A 20177-nucleotide genomic window follows, 5' to 3' on the forward strand; every position below is an offset into this window, starting at 1 on the left:
AGGCAGCCCAATAATTAAGTGTACTCCCAGATTCACGTAAGTGAAGTGTCTGCTTATTCTCGAGACAGCCAGTATGCTGTGTTATACATACAATATTTCTGCCAGTCTGAGCTATGCCTTTGTATAGAATCTTATGGAACATCTAGCTGTCCTGTAGTAATAATACAATTTGGTAATATACATGTAAGGTTGTTGCCCTGTGTTTTTATGCCCTGTTCCTCTTACGCTGTGTCTTGACTCCGGTCTAGAAAGGGAACCCAGCCATACTCTAGGTGTTGCTAGGACGGGAAGCCGGCCTAAAACATCTAGCACAACACGATAGACAGTCCATAATGTGACAGAGAAAATATTGGAGAACTACAGGACTTTCATTTTATCTTGATCAAGATTTTAGTTGTTATGCCTCTTATCCCATGTACGATCACCCAAGTAAGTGATAATTCGGTTTCTTTAACCCATCACGTCCCGAGGTTTTCCGCACCTATGACATCCCCCAGTCCCGAGCTTTTTTGGAAAAAATTTTTTTTTGCTAAAACTTCCGCTTAGGTCGAGAAACGAAGGAAAATCACAAAGAGAGTGGTTCCCGCGGTCTATAAGTGGTCCGTACAGGTGCGGTTCCCCCCCTCAGGTATGGTGTTCTGTAATGGGCTGGATATGCATTTACGTTTTCTATGGTAAGGAATAATGGGAGAAACAACACACAACACCTCTATATTTATTGAATTTGAACTAATAAACAATAACAGTAACAATATAATGGATTTCAGACACATATATATGAAAAATAAGCATTGTACCATCGCGCGAGCATAGCGAGTTTGGTCCGAGTCGTAACATGCTATATGCTAAGTTTCTGGTATGAGTCAACCTATCATTTTTTCTACTTGTATACTTCTGTTTCAATGACATTTTACCAATTACAACTGTTTGTAAGTGTTTTCAGATGTTTTCATTCATTATGATGACATGCAGCATAAGTATAGCGCACATCAGCTTAGTAAGCGCACTCGCTATGACTCGTATTTCAACATACCAAATTGTTTTATCACTTTCCAAATATTTTCCCCTTTACATAGAACCTTTCCTCCACCACTATAAAGGTTTTCAATTATTTTCATTCATTACGAGGGCATTTAGCGATATGCTAGCGCATATTCACGTAGCAACCACGATCTCGAACACTAGTGTTTCATCATCTACTTTATTTATTCACTCCAATTATAATTTCCCACTTACATTACACACATTTACATCCCTATAATGCACTGTACATACTTACTGCCATTATTTATTCAAGTGAGCGTGAGAATATCGCCTGAAAATACCCTCGCAAGGAATGTTTCGACAAACATAATACTCAAACACTTATATACTAATTCACACACACACTTATATACTAATTATTCACTTTATCACTTGCTGACTTTTATTTTGACTAATACGTGCCTTATTCATTCAACTGAGCGTCAGGAAATCTTATCTTTATACACACGCTATGAATATTTGACTGAGAATATATATCATCACATACAATAATTTGAACTTATATTATACCCGTAAGAATGTCCCATAATAATAATTATATAATTACGGGCCGTATTTATTGCACTGAGCGACAGAATATCGCATCATACAACCCTCTCTATGTAAGTTTCAACTCAGGGCAGATTTATATACTTACACACAATGTTTTCACTTATGTTCTACCCGTATGCACTTTATACTAATATTTGGAGATCAACATGACTGATAATTTCACTGAGCGTCTGTCTGTCGCATTTACCTCATAATTTCAGCGTCTTTTCGCATTCTATCTATCTATCTATCTATTGCCAGACGCCTCAATCCCGTTTGGGGTGGCCACAAACAAATCGCCTCCAAGTCGCCCTGTCCCCCGCCATTTCACTGCCCTGCTCCCAACTCACCCCCCCCTCTCTCGCATTCACACCATGCTAAAATTGCATCAACGTGTGATATTCACTAAAACATGGGTGAATACAGAGACCCACGTCACACTGCACGCACTCATAGCGGGTGTCCTTCCTCTGTGTCGTGAGTCTCACCTGGGAATTACTGCACACGTGACACCTGCGTTGGGGCCTAGGTCTGTTTGGCTGGGGAGGGATAGGAGTGGGGAAATGGCGGCCGGATATTCTCTGGGGAGTTTGGGCAATAGGGGCAGTGCGGGTGCGATGTTGGGGCCTTTCAACAGCATACTTTGCAAAGATTTCTCTTGTGAGCTCCCTCACAAACCCTTCAAATGTTTCCTGAACTCCTGTGGTCATGGCGTGAAGGTGGTGGCAATTCAGAGCAGTGATATCTAGTAAGTGAAAGAACAGTTTTTTATACCACTTCATCGTTGTCCTGGCACACTCTACCGTCGATATCATGGAGTCTGACTGGTCCACGAGGCGCATGTTTATATTGTAATCCATAACACACTCAGGTTTCCAAACACGACGCCTGCTCTCGCTACGGTAATCTACAGAATCAATACGGTGCATCAAGGGACGGTGAACCGTGGACAAGAGGCTTACTTCTCTGTTGTGGTTCCACATTGTGGCAAGGATGTTGTTGGCTTTGAAGAAGACAACCTCACTCCTTGCAAGTTTCCACCCTACCTTGGCCATGTGACGCCGGTTCACCTTTACGGTTCCACAGACTCCCGTTTCATGTGTGTGAAGATAACGAGCGAGAAGAGGGCTAGTGTACCAATTGTCGAGGTAGAGAACGTGACCGCGATGAAGGTAGTCTTGTATCATCGTCTTTACCACTGCTCCCAACAGTCCAATACTTCGATCTTCTATTATGTCTGTCTGTGCACCGGTGTACAAGACTATGTCTTGCACGTATCCAGTCCTACAGTCACACATAACAAAGATCTTGAACCCAAAACGGTGCCTTTTGCTGGGTATATACTGTCTGAATGAAATATTGCCTCTCCAGAACACGAGACTCTCGTCTATGACGAGATCTCTATAGGGATAGAATGAGGAACGAAAGGTTTGCCTGAGGTGATCAAAGACCAACCGAATTCGTCTCATTTTGTCAGTGTTGTTTGCATTTGCAGGGTCATGAGCATCATAAAAATGGAGGCGACTTAGAATTTGTTGAAACCGATTACGGCTCATCACTTGACCAAATATGGGGGTAAACATAACAGGGTCCCTAGTCCAGTAAGCAGGAATTCTATTCTTTCTTATAATACCCATCAAAAGGACCAGGGCAAAAAATAAGAACATTTCTGGAAGGGAGACAGGGTAATCATAGATCATAGAATGCCTACTCCTTGTTCCCAATCTTTCACTCTCTAGGCGCTGGGCGCTTGCAAACAGGTTTGTTTGGCGTACAATCTGCTCAACAAATGCTTCACTGAAAAACAGGTGGAAAAAATCCAACCTGGTGGAATTACTGTGAATTCCTGGTGCAATGCAGCCAGATCGCCCTTGCTCAGTGAAGGGTTGAATGAGGGGAGAAAAATCACTCCCATCCTCCCAATCCCACGACACAAATCCCTCGTCCCCATCAGCCCCATCACCGCCTTCGTCTGGGTGGGGAGGAGGTCCTGGTTGGGGAGGTGGGGGAGAAGGAGTACGGAGGGCTTCCCCACTGTCACTCCTCTTCCCTCTGCCTTTACCCTTTCCCTTTCCCTCACGGCCTTGAGGAACATTAGGGGGCTGTGGGGATGAAATAGGAGAATATTGGGGAGCAGAAGACGTGCTGGGGAGTGGTTCCTCCCCACCTTCCCCCTCCATTACCACACCACGTGCTCTCTCACGCAATCTAGCTCGACCACGTGTTAGGGGATATTGGGGAGCATAAGACGTGCTTTGGAGTGGTTCCTCCCCACCTTCCCCCTCCCTCACAACCCCACGTGATAAGGAACGCACCCGCACTGGCCCACGTGATCCACTATGCCGCCTCACACTACGTAGGAAGAGCAATGACTCACTCACGTCACTCTCACTTTCCCTAATCCCTGGACTTTCCCTTTCAATCCCCACTCCCTCCACTTGACTTCCTAGCTCCCCAAACAGAATGCTAGGCCCATACCTGCTCATACGATGTGGTGTGCGCTCTGGGCCACGATGTGTAATCACCTCCCGTCCATACCATGTGGCAGCACGTCCCACGGCTCCGTCCTCGTCCTCGTCCTCGAATTCTGCTTCCAAATCACGCTGGGGATAGGGATAGGATATACCACGTGCCTTCTTAGCCTCCTGCCCCTCTCTAGCAGCATGGTAAGTCACGTACTGCCGCTTCCTGGGTGACGGAACTTCCTCGTCACTGCTGGTGGTTTCTTCCTCCTCTGGCTGCACATATTCTTTGTCCATCTCCTCGTCGTCCAGTGAGGAATCACTGTTGCTGGTAAAGGTGTCCAGGGTGACTTGAATCTCGCTGTCTGAGAGACCCCTCTTAGCCATGTCTGAGCAGGACCGTGGCTACCAGGTGAGTGGACGAGTGGTGGGCTAGCGCGGGTCGCGCGGGGTCGCCGAGTGTCCCCGCCTGGTGGCAGGTAGGGGAAGGTCAGGCGAGGGTACGTACCGCAAATCAAGTGCAAAATTTGAAAATTGTCGAAATTATGCACATTGCAATTGCACGACGTACTGGTATGTCCCCGGGACTGGCAAATGCAAATCGTTGCAACGTACCCATACGTCGACGGGACGGGGCGGGTTAAGTTTCAGACAAAACTCCCTGGGTCTGGCAGCGTTCACTTGATTGGGAGTTAGGAGATGGAAACAATCTTTGCCTGCCTGGAAATATTATTTATCTTGTTAAAAAATGAATAAAAACTAATCTTGCGAAAACACTAGTTATGCTTAGCATTTTTTTTTTAGATCAATCAATAATGAAATAAAAAGTGACATCTGGCACGTGTCTATTCGTCGTCACGACTCACACCAGGAGTGTTACCAATGTAGCGATTTTACCGCTAAATCTGGAGGTTTTAAAAGCAATCTAGCTTCTATAATTTTAATTTTTTTACAATTATCTGGTGTTTTTTTAAGTCCTGCCTAGCATTTTTTCCCCTTAGTTTCCCTTGTTCTGGAGGATTTTTACCACTTGTGAGACCAATCTAGCAGATTTCTATATATTTTCCTTTGGCAACACTGCACACCAGGCCTTACGATAGTCCTTATCATGCCATGGATGGGAGTGGATTTGTTTCGGCTTTTGTCACGGTTCCCCTCCCCCCCCCAATTTGTGTGTGTGTGTGTGTGTGTGTGTGTGTGTGTGTGCGTATGTGTGTGTGTTTTTAACTACAATCCTTTTCGTCTTTAGTTCTCTTCATTGTTGCACTTTTGCTTTTGACAGTCACCCTTTCCCTGTTTAGTTCTTTCATGAAACTCCCACATGTTACATGCTGGAATTTCATCTTTTGATTAAGAATGACCAGTTTTCCTCCAGTAATTGCACTGGTTTCACTTACTGAATACCGGCAGATTTATTTGTTTCTTGATAACAACCCAGGTGGTTAGTGTTGTTCTTGGGCATAGCAATATATGTGTTTTGCTGTTGTGCAACAACGGGCTTCACTTGACAGCTTTTTATATTCTGCCTCTATATCTTTTGTCCATTCGCTAACTGCCCTCTTCTTGATGTTAAGCTGCCTGGATATTTGTCTTACTGGAATACAGGTATTTGCTAACTAATCTGCAACGTGCCAGTTATTTTTAGTCCTATGGGTCACCCCAGTGCCGGCCATTTTTCTACCTTTTTGGGGAGGGGGGCTAAAATGATAGATTTTGATGTGGAAACAACGAATTCTGCCATTAAAATGCTCACCGAGGCTCGGAAATGAGTTTTATTGAGTCCTGCATACTTGTGTACAAGTATAACCGCTCTCTCACACTCACCACGTATGTGAGAGAAAGCTGTTTTCTATGTAAGATATACTCAGGTATTTATGCTGGGAAGGTATAGCAATGTTCAGTACACTTTTCTGATCACTTATTACTTCAGCATCTATCACAATATGCATGTCTTTCTCACTGTGAATGCATTATCTTACACTTACTTGAAGATAGGTACAACCTGACTTCATTACGCACAGTCCTGGCACTTACAAGAAGGTATTTACAACTTGATTTCACTATATAGTCCTTACACTTACTAGAAAATATTTACAACTTACACTTACATGAAGATATTTACAAAATCTCTTCACTATGTACAGCACCAGGTGAGGGACACAGACAGTGAGGCAGTGCGAGTGTGAGGGGGGGGAGTAAGTGAGTGTATGGCCTTGACAGGCTGGGGGATGGTAGAGGAACAGTTACCTTACATGCCTGCCAGTTTTTACCCGCGAATCTTGAAAAATGCGATCACAGTGAATGTTTTTATTTTAGACCGTTTTAAAATGGCACTGGCACTGGCCATGGAATTATGTCAGACCGTTTTAAAACGGCACTGGCACGTGGCGGGTTAATCTACTCGCACTGATAGGTTGTTTCGTGTCAATGATGTATTTTGTTGCTTACAGTGCTCACGGCTTTGTTTTCCCGAGTAAATATCATCCGGCATGAAGATAAGTGTGGATAGCAATATATTTTTTGTTTATTTTTCTTATTTAATGGCACTCATGATTTCAACATTACTATTATCTGTGAGTTTTGTTTTATGGGGCATTTTTCTTTCAGTAGTGCTGATCTAGGATGTAAAATACGCATCACGAGAATTTCTCTAACCTTGAAACCGTTGAGCAATAGGCTGTGCACTTCACATTCTTTCATACAGGTAAATCACAACTTTATTATATTGTGCTTCCTCTCACATAATGTGAGATATACACAGTAACAACACTTATACAGTATGTTGCTGTTTGTTGTTTATGTAAATACTGCCCCTTCCAGTGTGCAGCGTAGGAAATATAACTATTAACTAGGCCATGACAGTTGCCAGATATCACTTTCTGAGCGAAAGGTACTGGGAATTGGGTCATCACTTCTTTTGGCGTTTGTACATCACTGGCAGGAAAAAAAAGATGTTGATAAGGCTCTGCATCCTTTGCACAGCACTTCTTTGTGACCAACACCATATTCTAGTGTTGATCTATTGTTAAAACTCATCAAGATGAAGTGGAAGGAAGGAAGGAATAATGAAAAAAAAAAAAAAGCTAGCACCAAGCCAAATTATGGCTATATGGCACTAAGATAGAAGGGAGAGGGGTATATAATTATATTAAATGTGTGATATGAAGTGTAGTAATAAAAAAGTGATAATGTTAGAAATAGAAACAATGGGAGTCACCTAGAAAATCAGTAAGTTATGGGAACCGATGGAGTGAGGAAAGGAAGGGGAACACTGCAAGACTTTGTTGGAATGTAGATGGGCAATCAAGGAAAAGATGACAGATAGTCATAGGGCAGTTACAATGTAAGCAGGTGGGCTGAGGATCATGGCTCATCAAATGACCATGAGTTAGGCAGGTATGACCTAAGCGAAGACGAGCAAGGATTGTCTCCCATCGACGATAGGGGTTGGTTCATGTGAGCCAGGGAAGAACAGAGGGTTCAACACTATGAAGTTCGTTGTGAACCTGTTAGTCCCGTGAGGACTGCCAACGATCACGGAAGAGGCAGGTTAGGAGAGGGAAACAATCAAAAGCCGGAATGGGGCGGAGTGAGGACCTACTGCAGAGAAGGAAGCATCAAAGCGCGCCAACGAGTCAGCCTGTTCATTACCTGTAATTCCTATATGGCTAGGAACCCAAAAGAAGCAAACTGACTTCTTCTTAACAGAAAGACTGGACAGCCACTCCCGAATATGGATGATTAGAGGATGAGAAAAAGGCGTGGTTTGTAAGGAAGTGAGCTCACTGAGTCGGAAAATATAACAAACGTGGAAGGAGAGAACCTCAGAAGAGATTTCAGAGCAAAAAGAATAGCATACAACTCTGCAGTAAGGATATTGGCAATGGAGGGACGCATACTGTGAAAGGAGGAGTCAGGGAACACAACAGCAAACCCAAGTTTAGAGCCGTCAGTGAAAATATGTGTGGCAGAGTGACAGGACATAGATTAGAGAAAATGGGAACGAAGGATATCTGAAGGAAGAAAAGACATAGAACAAGGGAGAAAAGAAGGGCAGACCACAGCAGGAGGCAGAAACCAGGGTGGACAAGAAACTGGACGTAGTGGAAGAATAGGAGGAAAGGTAATATCAATTGACTGAAGAAGGATGGGGACCCGAAGGTGAAATGGAAGAAGGAGATGGGAGGCCAAGCGAAAAGAGCATTGAAGAAGGCTGGGAGGGCGGAATAAACTATTCGTAGGGAACTGAAGGAGACGCGAATAGGACCTGACAGTAAGAAGAGAACGACGATAAGAGAGGGGGGGAAATGCCCAACTCAGCACAAAGACTTGTAGCAGGAGTCGACCGAAAAGCACCAATAGCTAAATGAAGACCAGCATGATGAACAGGATCTAGCTTTGAAAGAGTGTGAGTGGAGACAGAAGAGTAAACCTGGTTTGGAAAGAAAAAAGACAGAGTGAAGTCCAAGTGTGATGCGATAGCACCCCATGAAAGATGAGACAGCGTTTGTTGCAAATTAAGACGATGAAGAGTAGAATACTTAAGGGAAGAGATATGTGCATTCCAGTTTAACCGAGAGTCAAATGTGAGGCCAAGAAATGTGGTAGAGGATCAGTAGGGAAGAGCGATAAGTACAGAGTAGGTTGTGGTATGGTTCGCAAACGAGTAAACGTTACTGCACAGGACATAGAGGTAGAAAAACGAAAACATCATCATCAACATACAAAGAGGCCGAAACAGAACTGGGTAGAGAAGAGACACCTTCATGCTGGGTAAAGGTAAGGGAAAGGTGGTCTCTTAGATGGACACGAAAGGTCCGGAGGGAAAGAAAATTAAGAAAAACACCCATGTTACCATGCGGACCGTGGGAGCGAAGGCAATGAAGAATATGATACCTCCATGCCAATTCGTAGGCCTTTTCTAAATAAAAAAAAGACAGCAATGACCGACTGGCTGAGGGAAAAAGCGGAACGGATGAAATTTTCGAGTCTGAGAAGGGGATCTAAGGTGCTGCGTGCTTTGCGATACCCAAACTGTAACGGGGAAAGAAGACTACGGCATTCAGGGTGCCACATGAGCCTAGTATTGGCCATCCATTCAAGCAGTTTACATAAACACCTAGTCAGGGCTATAGGACGGTAATCTTGAGGATGGTGTCCAGGTTTACTAGGTTTAAGAAATATGGGGATGATCGCTATACGCCAGTCAGAAGGAAAGAAACTTTTCTTCCAGAATTTATAATAAAGGGCCAAGAGAAAGGATGTGGCACGTGTAGAGAGGTGTCTTAGCATAATGAACACCATCAAGCCCCTCACTCGTATTCTTACAAGATTCAAGTGAAGATGAAAATTCACAAAGGGAAAAGGGAGCAATAAGAGCTCCCTCAGCTGACAACATAAAAGAAATTGGTATGGATTCAGAATCAGATTTAAGGAAACGAAATTCTTCAGAGAGATGAGACCCACTTCTAATGAGACTAAAGTAATTAACTAAGGCATCTGCAACTAAGGAAGCATCAGTTACAGAATGGCCATTGATATGAAGAACCAGGGCTTGGGGTGGGATATGTTTGCCTCATAATGTACAAAGTCGCGACAAGATTGCTGCAGTAAGCGTATTTTCAGAGATGAAAGAAACATAATCTCTCCAACTAGAACGTTTAGCCTGGCGAATGGTATGACGGAAGGCAACGGAAGCTCGGCGAAATATGAGGAGGCTGCTTTTCCAAGCAGCAAGTTTCACATGGAGAGATCGTGAACAAGCAGGAGTCCACCAAGGAACACGTTTGGCAGTTGACAATCGCGTATCGCGGGGAATGGCAGTGAGGGCAGCACTTAAAACCTGGAAAAAGAAAAAGGACATTTTATTTTGTGGAGATGAAAAAGATGGAGGAAGTGGGGGCACTGTAAAAGAAGAAAATGACTTCAAGTCAGCAGCATGGAACTGCCAAGGAAGGGGACGAGGAAGAGGACAGTAAGGGGCAAGAGAGAGTTTAATGGGGAAGTGATCACTAAAAAGTGTCTTCTAATACCGACCATTGAAAATGGAGAGAATCTGAAGGTGAGCAAAGGGACAGATCCAAACAAGAGAGGGAACGAGTATGGAGATCAATGTGAGTAGGGATGCCAGTATTAAGGATAAAAAGATCTTGAGAAGAGAGTAATTTTTCTATAAACGTCCCCTCGTGGTGATCACAGAGAATGTCTGCAATTAAAGTCATCAAGAAGAAGAATTGGGGGAGGAAGGGAATGAAGGCACGTGACAAAGTTACGAAAATCAAGAGGAACAGGAGAGAAATAAAGAGAACTAACAATGATCCACCGACGGAGAAAGACACGAGCTGAAGTATGAGGGATATATGAAGAAATAGGAAGAGGTCCAAAGGGGACATCATTGCGGATAAGGAGGGCAGTGTCATAGGTAGGAGGGGGCCCAAGAAAAGTATAGCCGGGAACAGGAACCGGGGAAGTATGAAGACAGATATCCTGAAGGGAGATAATAAGAGGATTATGGGAGAATATAAGAAAACGAAGGTTTGTACGATGAGTACGGAAGCCCCTAATATTCCGCTGAAGTAGTACCAGGACTATGGAAAATCAAGTATGGGAAGAGTGCAGAGACTGCTTACGGCATTGAGGGAGAGAGTACCCAGGAGGCATAGGTAAATCAAGAACGGAAGAGATCAGGGAAGATAGGGAGGATGTAGAGATCATAGTGGAGGCGGGTGGTTGAATAGAGGAGTGAGAACAGAAGAAAGGGAAGAGGAGGTGCTGGAGAGATAGAAATGGGAGGGGAAGGTTCGGGAGAGGTGGGAGGAATGGGAGTATGGGGAAGTGAGGAAGGGGGGGAATGTATTTCTGCAGTGACGACGGTAGGCAAGGAAGAGGTATGGTGAAGATAACCGATGATACTTTGCAAGGATTCTACTTCCATAGGAGAGGATAAAGGTTGAGTGTGATCTGGTGGTATAGCATTCTGGTGCTGTTGTCTTGAGGAAGGGGGAATACTGAACGGGTTGTATAGGCTGCGTAGTAGAGGAAAGGGGGGACAGACCAGGAATATGAGATGGAAAGGATACAACAGCACGTTTAAGTTTGTTAGCTCAGGGAGAAGAAGGTGAGGGAGGAGAAGAACGGGAGTATAGAGTATGAGGTGGTGGGGTGGAGAGAGCAGAACAAACAAGAGAGGGAAGGGAGAAGAGGAACGAGGAAGAGAGGAAAGAGTGACAAAAAAAATTGAGAGAAGACCAGAATCTGAGACACACCAGACGAGCTTGGAACTTATGATATAGGAGTGGATCTTGTCACGCGAGCATAGGAGATGCCAGGGGAGTGCCTCAAGTGACGTGCCTGATGACGAGCTTCACGGAGGGTAAGTCCCGTTTTCCACCTGATGTGAGACACTTCTGCTTTAAAACTGTAGGTGGGACATTTCCTGTACGTGGCTGTATGTTGCCCCCCACAGTTTGGGCAGAACTGGAAAGTAAACATGCAGGTGGACGCTGGGTGTCCAGCTTGCGAGGAGTTGGGGCAAATAGCTGTAGCCCGGCAGTATTTTGCAGGGTGTCCAAATCGCCAGGATGAAGTGCACTGACGAGGAGGAGGAACGTATTCCTTGACGGAAAGAAATGAGTCTCCAATAATAGCAGAGGAAGGAAGGTCACGGAACTTCAACACTATCTTGGGAATGTTCTGAAATGTTTGAGAGGGATTGTATAACACTGTACAGATAGGATTTGGTGATGTTGTTCAGAGAGGATGAGTTCTACATCCTCATCACATTCGGAGATAGGTCTACTCCCAAAAGAGATGTACGAGGGAAGGCAGACAGTACCAGTCGAGGAATTTAACTGAACATCTGGAAAAACAAGGACTGGATTCCATGACGAGTCCACTAATGTTCTGACCTTCTCTGCTTGTGCAGCATTCTGGACTTTTAGGAGGCGAGAGCCATTCTGTCTTACAGAGAACATTACATCAGAGCTAATCTGCCATAGCTGGGAAAGATGAAGAGACAGGTCATCCTTTTGGGAAGTAATATTAAAATACTGAGACCAGTTCTGGGGTCCAAAAAGGGGTCAAAGCAGAAGTAAGGAGTCATGAAGCAGTATAAGGACAGAACGGGGAAGCTGAAGAAACAGGGCGGATAAATGGAGGAGGGTGCAGAGGTAGATAAGGTGCAAAGGTTACTATGGATGAAAAACAGGTAGATGGAATAGTATATGGAAGGAACTGTGAGACAGGAGTTGGTGTAGATGAGCAGGAAGAAACAGGCAGGGGAACAGTGGAAGGAGTCGAAGCAGCACCAGGAAGAGAAGCCGGGGTCATTGTCGGGGTCAAAGAATCGGCAGAACCGGGGGAGGGAGAACCTGAAACCGTATCCATAGTTTTACTTAGGAAGGAAAAGGCTCATCGTGACTCGTGAAAAAGAGACGATTATTTGGGTGGAACGCAGAGTCTAGAGGCCCAGCCAATGACCCAAGCAGAGATCAAGCTCCAAGTATGCACTCCCTACCCTACCCTAGAAGAGATAGCAACACCGTGTGGGAGATCTAAGTCTCCCAGCACAATGATGGGCCACCCGCTATTGGCCGAGAGTCCTACCGCCATGCAACAGCATCCCCGGATTCGAAAGCTGTCGCTTAGCAGCAGTTCCGCCCCTGCAGAGGTCTACCTCTGAAAAGGTCCACACACTGGGGTGGTGCCGAACCACCATGATCCCCACAATTGGCCAGACCAATAGCCCACGGGCACACCCTTATACTTCCTGTTGCAACTTACTCATGGTCAATGATGAGAATTTTGATGAATGTGGAAATTTCCACTCTATTTAATGCCAAAGATAGAACAGAGAGGATAGGAGAAAAGGAAAGAAGAAACAATAGTAGAAGAAAAGAGTCTTGCAAAATTACTTGAGGCAACTACAGGGACTGAAAGAAAGAGGAGAGAGCAGAGTATAGCTGCGAGTGCGACATCCACTTAGCAATCAGGCTCCCACACACTTTGGAGGTCATTAAGGTACCCTGCTATAGCTCCCCTACACATCAAGTCCCAATCGAAGTCTCCGAAGGCACCCCCCCCCCTCCCCACGACAGCAACGAGCAAGGAAACAGGGGGTTCAAGATGGAGAGGTGGCAGTTTTAGGCCAGGTTAAAGTGAAAAAAAGATAGTAAATGTGTGCGTTCGTATTTATCAGGCCGGACATGAGTTTCTGAGCACCGCATTTCAATGTCTTTACTTCTGCATTATTATGGGCACATTACTGTCTCTCTGGCTATTTAAAATCTATCACTTACATGCGAAACAAAGTTGTGATATTAATTGGCACACATCATTTTATTTGTAATGAGGATTGCAGGGTATTAGACTTGATATCTGAGAGACGGAAATACACATTTGTCCATAACAAGGAAAAGGGCTAAGTTACAGCTTAGATGTTCTCACAGAAAAAAATAATAGTCCGTTTTTAGTTTGAATAATTTACTGGAGGGTTTCGTGGCAGCTAAAGGGGTTGAATGGTATGTGGCTATTATGACAACGGCCTCCCCCAGTCTACATTACTAAACAGTTCATGGTGCTTATGCATAACATATTCTCACAGCTTAAGACTGTGTTATTACATTGAATACTTAAAATACTTGTATGCCTGTAGCAACAAAAAGGGCTAACATAATATCATCATCAGACCTATTTCCCACCCGAGGATTGGGTGAGGTAGGGTCCAGTGAGTCAAAAGGAATATGACAGAATGAGATATTAACCAAATTTTGCTCTACTGAATGGGTCATACTTCCATTTACTCATCGTTCAAGCTCCCCGAACCCTGGCTGCTCTGGAGAGATACCGTTTATTCCTCTTAATGTCAAGGATATTCTCATAGCTGAAATAAAATTATGTTATAAAACTAACCAGAAGTTAAGTTTATAAAACTGAAAAGGCAGGCAAAGTTCTTTCACCTTAACTTGGTCAAGATTTTTGTCCTTTGCAGCTTATTTTACCTACAGTAGGTCAAAGGCAGAATGATAAGATGCTATGGCTCTACATCTTTCCCCAGGCTTCTTCGTGAAAAGCATCATATTCTTGTGCTGATCTGTTATTACAAGTCAGCATTCAGCAAGGAGAAATGGGAGTTGTAGGCCAAATTAAAAAAAAAAAAAAAAAAAAAAAAAAAAAAGCACCTAACGAAGTCCTCCCACTAGCTGGAGTAACAAAAAGTTCGTGGTGATGGGAAGGAAGAATAGCAATTGTAGGTCAAGCTAAAATGAAAAGAGTTCACCGAACGACGTCTTTCCTCTGTCCACATCAATAATATGGTAATAGCAAAGAGAAATGACAGTTGTAAGGCCAAGTTAAAGTTAAAAGAGTACGCCTAACGACGTCCTTTCTCTCTCCACAGCAACAAAAACTTCATGGTGATGGTGGTGTCGTATGGGGTTTTTGTGGGGCCCCCTGTCGTGTGGCTTACTGTAATAAACTATTCCCTCATACCACTTGGCTTCCATCAGGTTAGTGCTTGGTATACAATGATATAAATTAGAGTACTGTTCTGTATTATACTAGACTGGACTGCACTGTAATGTAGTTTAATACAGAGCAGTGTATTTAGAACAGAGCTGTGTAGTGTACTGAAATATATTGTATTGTAATGTAGTCGAATAGTGATTATGCAATGTAGCGTGGTGAAATGTAGTGTAGTTTGGTGTGGTGTAGAATAGTATGGTGTGGTATGGTGTGGTGTAGAGTAATATGGTGTGGTGTGGTGCAATGTACTCGTAATGTAGTGTGGCGTGTGTAGTGATGTAATATTGTGGTGTGATGCAGTGTAAACACACATGAGGCGATAACGCACGTAATGTAATCAGTTATACATATGATTACATACTAGCTACTTGACTGCAACTACGATTACACAAACTTCAGATGTATTCGATTGCGACTGCATGCCTTTGATTATTATTGCAGTCATCATTACTTCATGTATAAACAATCTAAGACGAAAGAAATCACTTTCTTTGAGGGTATAGTAACTTTGCGGTTTTTTGGTAATGAATCAAACAGGTGATCTATATTGTAGTTAACGTTCCAACACCATTAATAATCCATTATTGTCCAGGGTTCCTGTGCGAGGGATTTTGCTGAAAGGGTACTAAGCGTTCTGCCTTCCACTTATCGGCTCATAGCCGCGAGGCTCACAGGTCCGTACTCTGGGCCTGGATGTTTCCCCCATTATTGACTTTTGAATATGCCTAGTTCCATCCTACTCCGAGGACACTAGGAGCAAATGGATGAAGTAAAGTAAGGCTTCATTTTAGCTTATTCTGCTAACGCCCTTCTGTTGTACACAACCACTGTGCTGTATTATCTGTCTGCCGCCAGACTCTATGCGACTCTTGTATCACTCATTCAGAGATGTTAATCAAGGTTTTAGACAGGACACACGCATTTAAATTTATCACACCACAGCGTGCATTACAGCGGCGGGTGTATTGTTGAACTAGGTGTGTGTGTGTGTGTGTGTGTGTGTGTGTGTGTGTGTGTGTGTGTGTGTGTTACCAGTACACGTATAATTCAAACAGTCTTGATCCGATTTTAGACTAATTTGGTGGAAATGTTAAGGGTCAACCATGGGGTTGGCACATTGTTTCAGAATAATAATTCAAACGTCAAGGTCACGGGTCAATATCACCCTAACAGTTTTGGTCCACTTTAGTTCCAATTTGATGAAAGTGTTGAGGGCATGACAGCGTTGAGGGGATTGAATTTTAGAACATCCAGTACAAAGGTAAGGTCACAGGACAGGGACAAATTTCGACCAGTATTTGCGTCATTTTGTGAATAAAATAGCCATGCCGTTTGGATATGAATTGAACCAAACCAGCTGCAGGTGTTGAGTCAGCCATGTGGCTGATTTATTTATTTATTTATTTATTTATTTATTTTGTTACTGGGCAGCATCACCTTCACGGATTTTATATGATTTAGAACAGACTTAGCGGAAGGGTTGTGACTGAGGTAAGGGTAAAAGGCTTCAATTTCGTGAACCATCAGTCATAAGTTGGAGTCACAGGACAATTTCATTGTTGGAAAAACTGGGGGTCAGCTAGGAATGAAGAAGTAAGATTTAAAGAATGGGTCAAAGGTCAAGGTCACAGGGCAAGGTCGATCCATAGTTTTGATCCGATTTGGACCAAACTTGCTAAAATGGTAGATGATCAGGCAAGGATAAAGTTATTCGAAGTCGAGAACAATCGATCAGAAGTCAAGGTAACAGAGTATAGTCAAATGTTCTACCCTTTGTCCAACTTTACGGAGCGGATATTTCATTCTTGGTGTTCCATCTTTCGATGGTTTTATTCACCTTTACATTTTCCTTTTCTTCATCTTCTTGTGAAATACTACTGTACTGAGTTTTATGTACAATCGTGGGATTAAGTAAACTTCTAGTCAGTGTCAAATCAGTTTTATTTTCATCAGTGCCTTCCTGACGGTGATTAGGCAACGATAGTATTATTGACATCTCACTGGAAAGTTGCATTATGTCCTCAATTCTACATTGGTTAGATAGACGAAAATAATATAGAAGCTTCTCATGAATAGTTAAAAAAAAAAAAAAACGTGGAAGCGATTTGTTTGTGGCCACCCCGTACGGGATTGAGGCATCTGGCAGTAGATAGATAGAGAGATAGACGACCGTTAATGTTAGTGCAAAAAGAGTCACCCTCCGTTGTTCAGAAGTTTCGTGCTGCTTCTCAACGTCGCATTTGCATACACCCAGACCGCCATAGCATGCATGCAGCTGGCCTTTGACCAGCCGGCTGCTACACAGGTCCATATTCAGCAGAAACTATACCGGTCGCGTTGGCCAGTTTCTCTGGTGCCCCGTCCCCTACTGATGCCCCGCCCTCTTCCAGCTCTACTCGTTGCTGATTGGCTGAGATAATTATTCTTCTTACTGACAGAATAATGAGCCTTACCACGAAATAATACCGTATTATTTACTTTTTCTTTGAATTCATTTCTTTATGACAAAGAAAGCACTAAAATTTGTTAACTGAATCAAAATCAGTTTGAAAAGAACCAACCTGCCTCCGCCCGCAACTGCAGGTGAGTTTTGCCGCCAAGAAAGTTCGGAGCTTGGCAATAACACATCGCAGCTGTGCCGCTATTATTGTTAAACATATTAAGTTACCTATTTGTCATGGCTGGTAAGTTACCACAGTATCATAACCATATTGTAATTTTCCCTATTTATTTCTTAATATCAGAGGTTTGAATATAGAAGTAGGAAAACGAATTGTCACTGGCTTCTCTTCGAAATGAGAAATCTCATTCTATACACATGAAGTCAGTGAAATCTCATAGAGGGAAAAGGGTTTTGTGTGTGTGTGGATACCATATTTAAGGAAAAATGTCAAAACATTAAGTTCTTTGTAGATTGTGTACCTTTTTATTTTCATAGAGGGAACTTTCGTTACTTTACAGACTTTTCAGGCCGATGACGTTCCTTGGCACTTTTTTCCAACATCCTTTACTACAAATCATTTCCTAGTTAATTGGAAAAGGTATCATTGCAGTAGGGGTTAAGTAAAAGTTTTGTTGCTTCAATTAGCGAGAGCGCCTGACATATCTACCCAACAGTGGCACGGCAAAGACTGGCTCAGACGGGTTTTCGCGAGAAATTGATCAAGAACTCCCACTTGACTAATCAAGCGGCACAACTTGATGAGCGGAGGATGTTCGCATGGACAGAAAACTGTCAGCTGTTCCTTGCCTCGACTGTGATGGTAGCACTCGGTGGTTGTTACCGACTGTAGATTAGAAATAATTAACAAGTGCCTGCTTTATCATACCTTCAGAGCCCATGGACCATAGTTTACTTACTTACTTTTCATTATTAGCTGCTTCAGCCATGGTAAAGTATGCGGAAAAGCAAGCACAAATCCTCTTGTCTAGTATCAGCTGTGATCTGTTTGTAAACACGTGGAACTCAAAGCGTCCTTGATCCGATCAACGCAGCCCCAGGGCTCCCTTGAGTTAAGTCAACATTTCCCTCTTGATCTTGACTTATGATGACGTCACTCACTTGCTTTTGGGCCTCGCGTGGACAGGATTACTCAGGTGATGACGTCAAAACTCAAGTGAAATCAAAGCACCTTGAATTTAATTTCTCGCCAAAACGGGACTGGCCGACGGGTGAGTGGGCGTGGCCATGGGGGCTAGGCACAAGAGAAACTGGCCAAGCGAACGCGACCGGTATAGCACCCATCCCTTCGAAAAGTCTGGCTGCGGACATGTTAACTTAATATCTAATAGCAAAACACACACAATTTAGATCAGTTGTATGAATATAAAACGTAGGTTGAATTATAACTTACTGTACAGATACATTTCTAATATAGTTTACTGCTTGACGATGTTATTGTGTAACAGGTAAAGTAGTCATCGCGATTAAATTTCGAATGTATTCGATTACGACTGCAATTACTTTGCTGCTAAGGAGATTGTAATAGAATACGATTACATGTAAATATGTAATCGATTACAAGTACAGATTACGATTACCCCATGTCTGATGTGGTTTGTATAGTGGTATTGTGTAGCGTAATGTAGTGTTGTGGTGTGTATGGTAGTAAAGTACAGCGGTGCAGTGTAGTGGAGTGGAGTGCAGAGCACTGTATTAGTGGTGTAATATTATACTATAGTGGTGTAGTGTAATGTAATGTAGTGTAATGCAGTGTAGTGTAGTCTAGCGTGGTGTGGTCTAGTTTACTGTAGTGTAATGTAATGTAATGTGGTGTAATGCAGCGTAGTGTAGTGTAATGTAGTGTTGCTTAATGTAGTGTAGTGTAGTGTTGTGCAGTGTTGCTTAATGTTGTGCAGTGTACTGTAGTGTAGTGTTGTGCAGTGTTGCTTAATATAGTGCAGTGTACTGTAATGTAGTACAGTGTAGTGTAGTGTACTGTAATGTAGCGTAGCAAGGCCTAGTGCAGTGTAGTATAATGTAGTGTGGTACAGTGTAGTGGTGTAATGTGGTTTAATGTAGTGTAGCGTAGTGTATTGTGTTGTGTAGTGTAATGGAGTGTTGTGTGGTGTAGTGTAGTTTAATATGGTTTAATGTAGTGTAGTTTTGTGTAGTATAAAGAAGTGTGGTGTAGTGTACAGTAGTGTAGTGTAATACAGTATGGTTTAATGCAATGTAGCGTAATGTAGTATTATGTAGTGTAGCACACTTATGTAGTATAGTGGAATAGAGTGTTCTGTGGTGTTGTGTAATGTAGTGTAATGTGGTTTAATGTAGTGTAATTTAATGTGATGCAATGTAGTACACTGTTGTGTAGTGTAGTGCTTTGTAGTTGAGAAGAGTAATGTATAATATAAATTTTGTGGTGTGGTTTGGATTGGTGTGGTGTGATGTACTGAAGTATAGTGTAAAATGGTGAAGTGTATTGTGGTGCTGTGTAAACACCCTAGGGTCTCTAGTGCTGTGTGGTGTAGTGTAGTATAAGGTAGACGTGTAAAGTAGTAGTGTGCAGTGTACTGAAATGTAGTTTAGTGTGGTGTTGTGTGGTGAAATGTAGTGGTGCAGTGTAGTGTAGTGTAGTGTAATGTAGAGTAGTGTTGTGTAGTGTAATGTAGTGAATTGTAGCGTGATATGGTGTGGTATAGCGTAGTGTAGTGTAGTGTGCCGTACCAAAGTGTTGCGCAGTGTAGTGTAGTGCAGTGCAATGTAGTGTTGCAAGTATTGTATAGCATAGTGTAGTGTATTGTCGTGTAGTGCAGTGCAATGTAGTGTTGCAAGTATAGTATAGCATAGTGTAGTGTTGCTTAGTGTAGTGTATTGTCGTGTAGTGCAGTGTTGTGTAATGTGTTGTGTAGTGCAGTGTAGTGCAGTGCAGTGATTTGCAGTGTAGTGTAGTGTACTGAAGTGCAGTGCAGTGCAGTACAGTACAGTACAGTGCAGTGCAGTGTAGTCTAGTGTACTGTGGTGTATTGCAGTGCAGTGTAGTTTAGTGAAATGTAGCGTAGTGTAGAGTGATTCAGTGTGCAGTGTAGTTTTGCGAAGTGTGGTGCATTGTACTGAAGTGAAATGATTTTTTTTTTTCTTTTTTTATGTGAGGAAGAAGGAACTCAAAGGCCGCG

The 20177-nt window shown here is 43.1% G+C and overlaps 1 protein-coding gene across 1 annotated transcript in view; it reads left to right on the forward strand.

Moving 5' to 3' along the window:
* LOC145393987 (solute carrier family 49 member 4 homolog) overlaps positions 1–20177 on the forward strand; it is a 103803-nt gene that overhangs the window by 30502 nt on the left and 53124 nt on the right. The window contains exon 6 of the mRNA XM_080267959.1: positions 14434–14542. Coding sequence (XP_080124085.1) covers positions 14434–14542 — 109 coding nt within the window. The remainder of the gene's footprint in view (positions 1–14433; positions 14543–20177) is intronic.

This window comes from Coenobita brevimanus, chromosome 26, assembly GCF_032717465.1.
Source record: "Coenobita brevimanus isolate Jiangsu-jjx chromosome 26, ASM3271746v2, whole genome shotgun sequence".
Taxonomy (NCBI): Eukaryota; Metazoa; Arthropoda; class Malacostraca; order Decapoda; family Coenobitidae; genus Coenobita; species Coenobita brevimanus.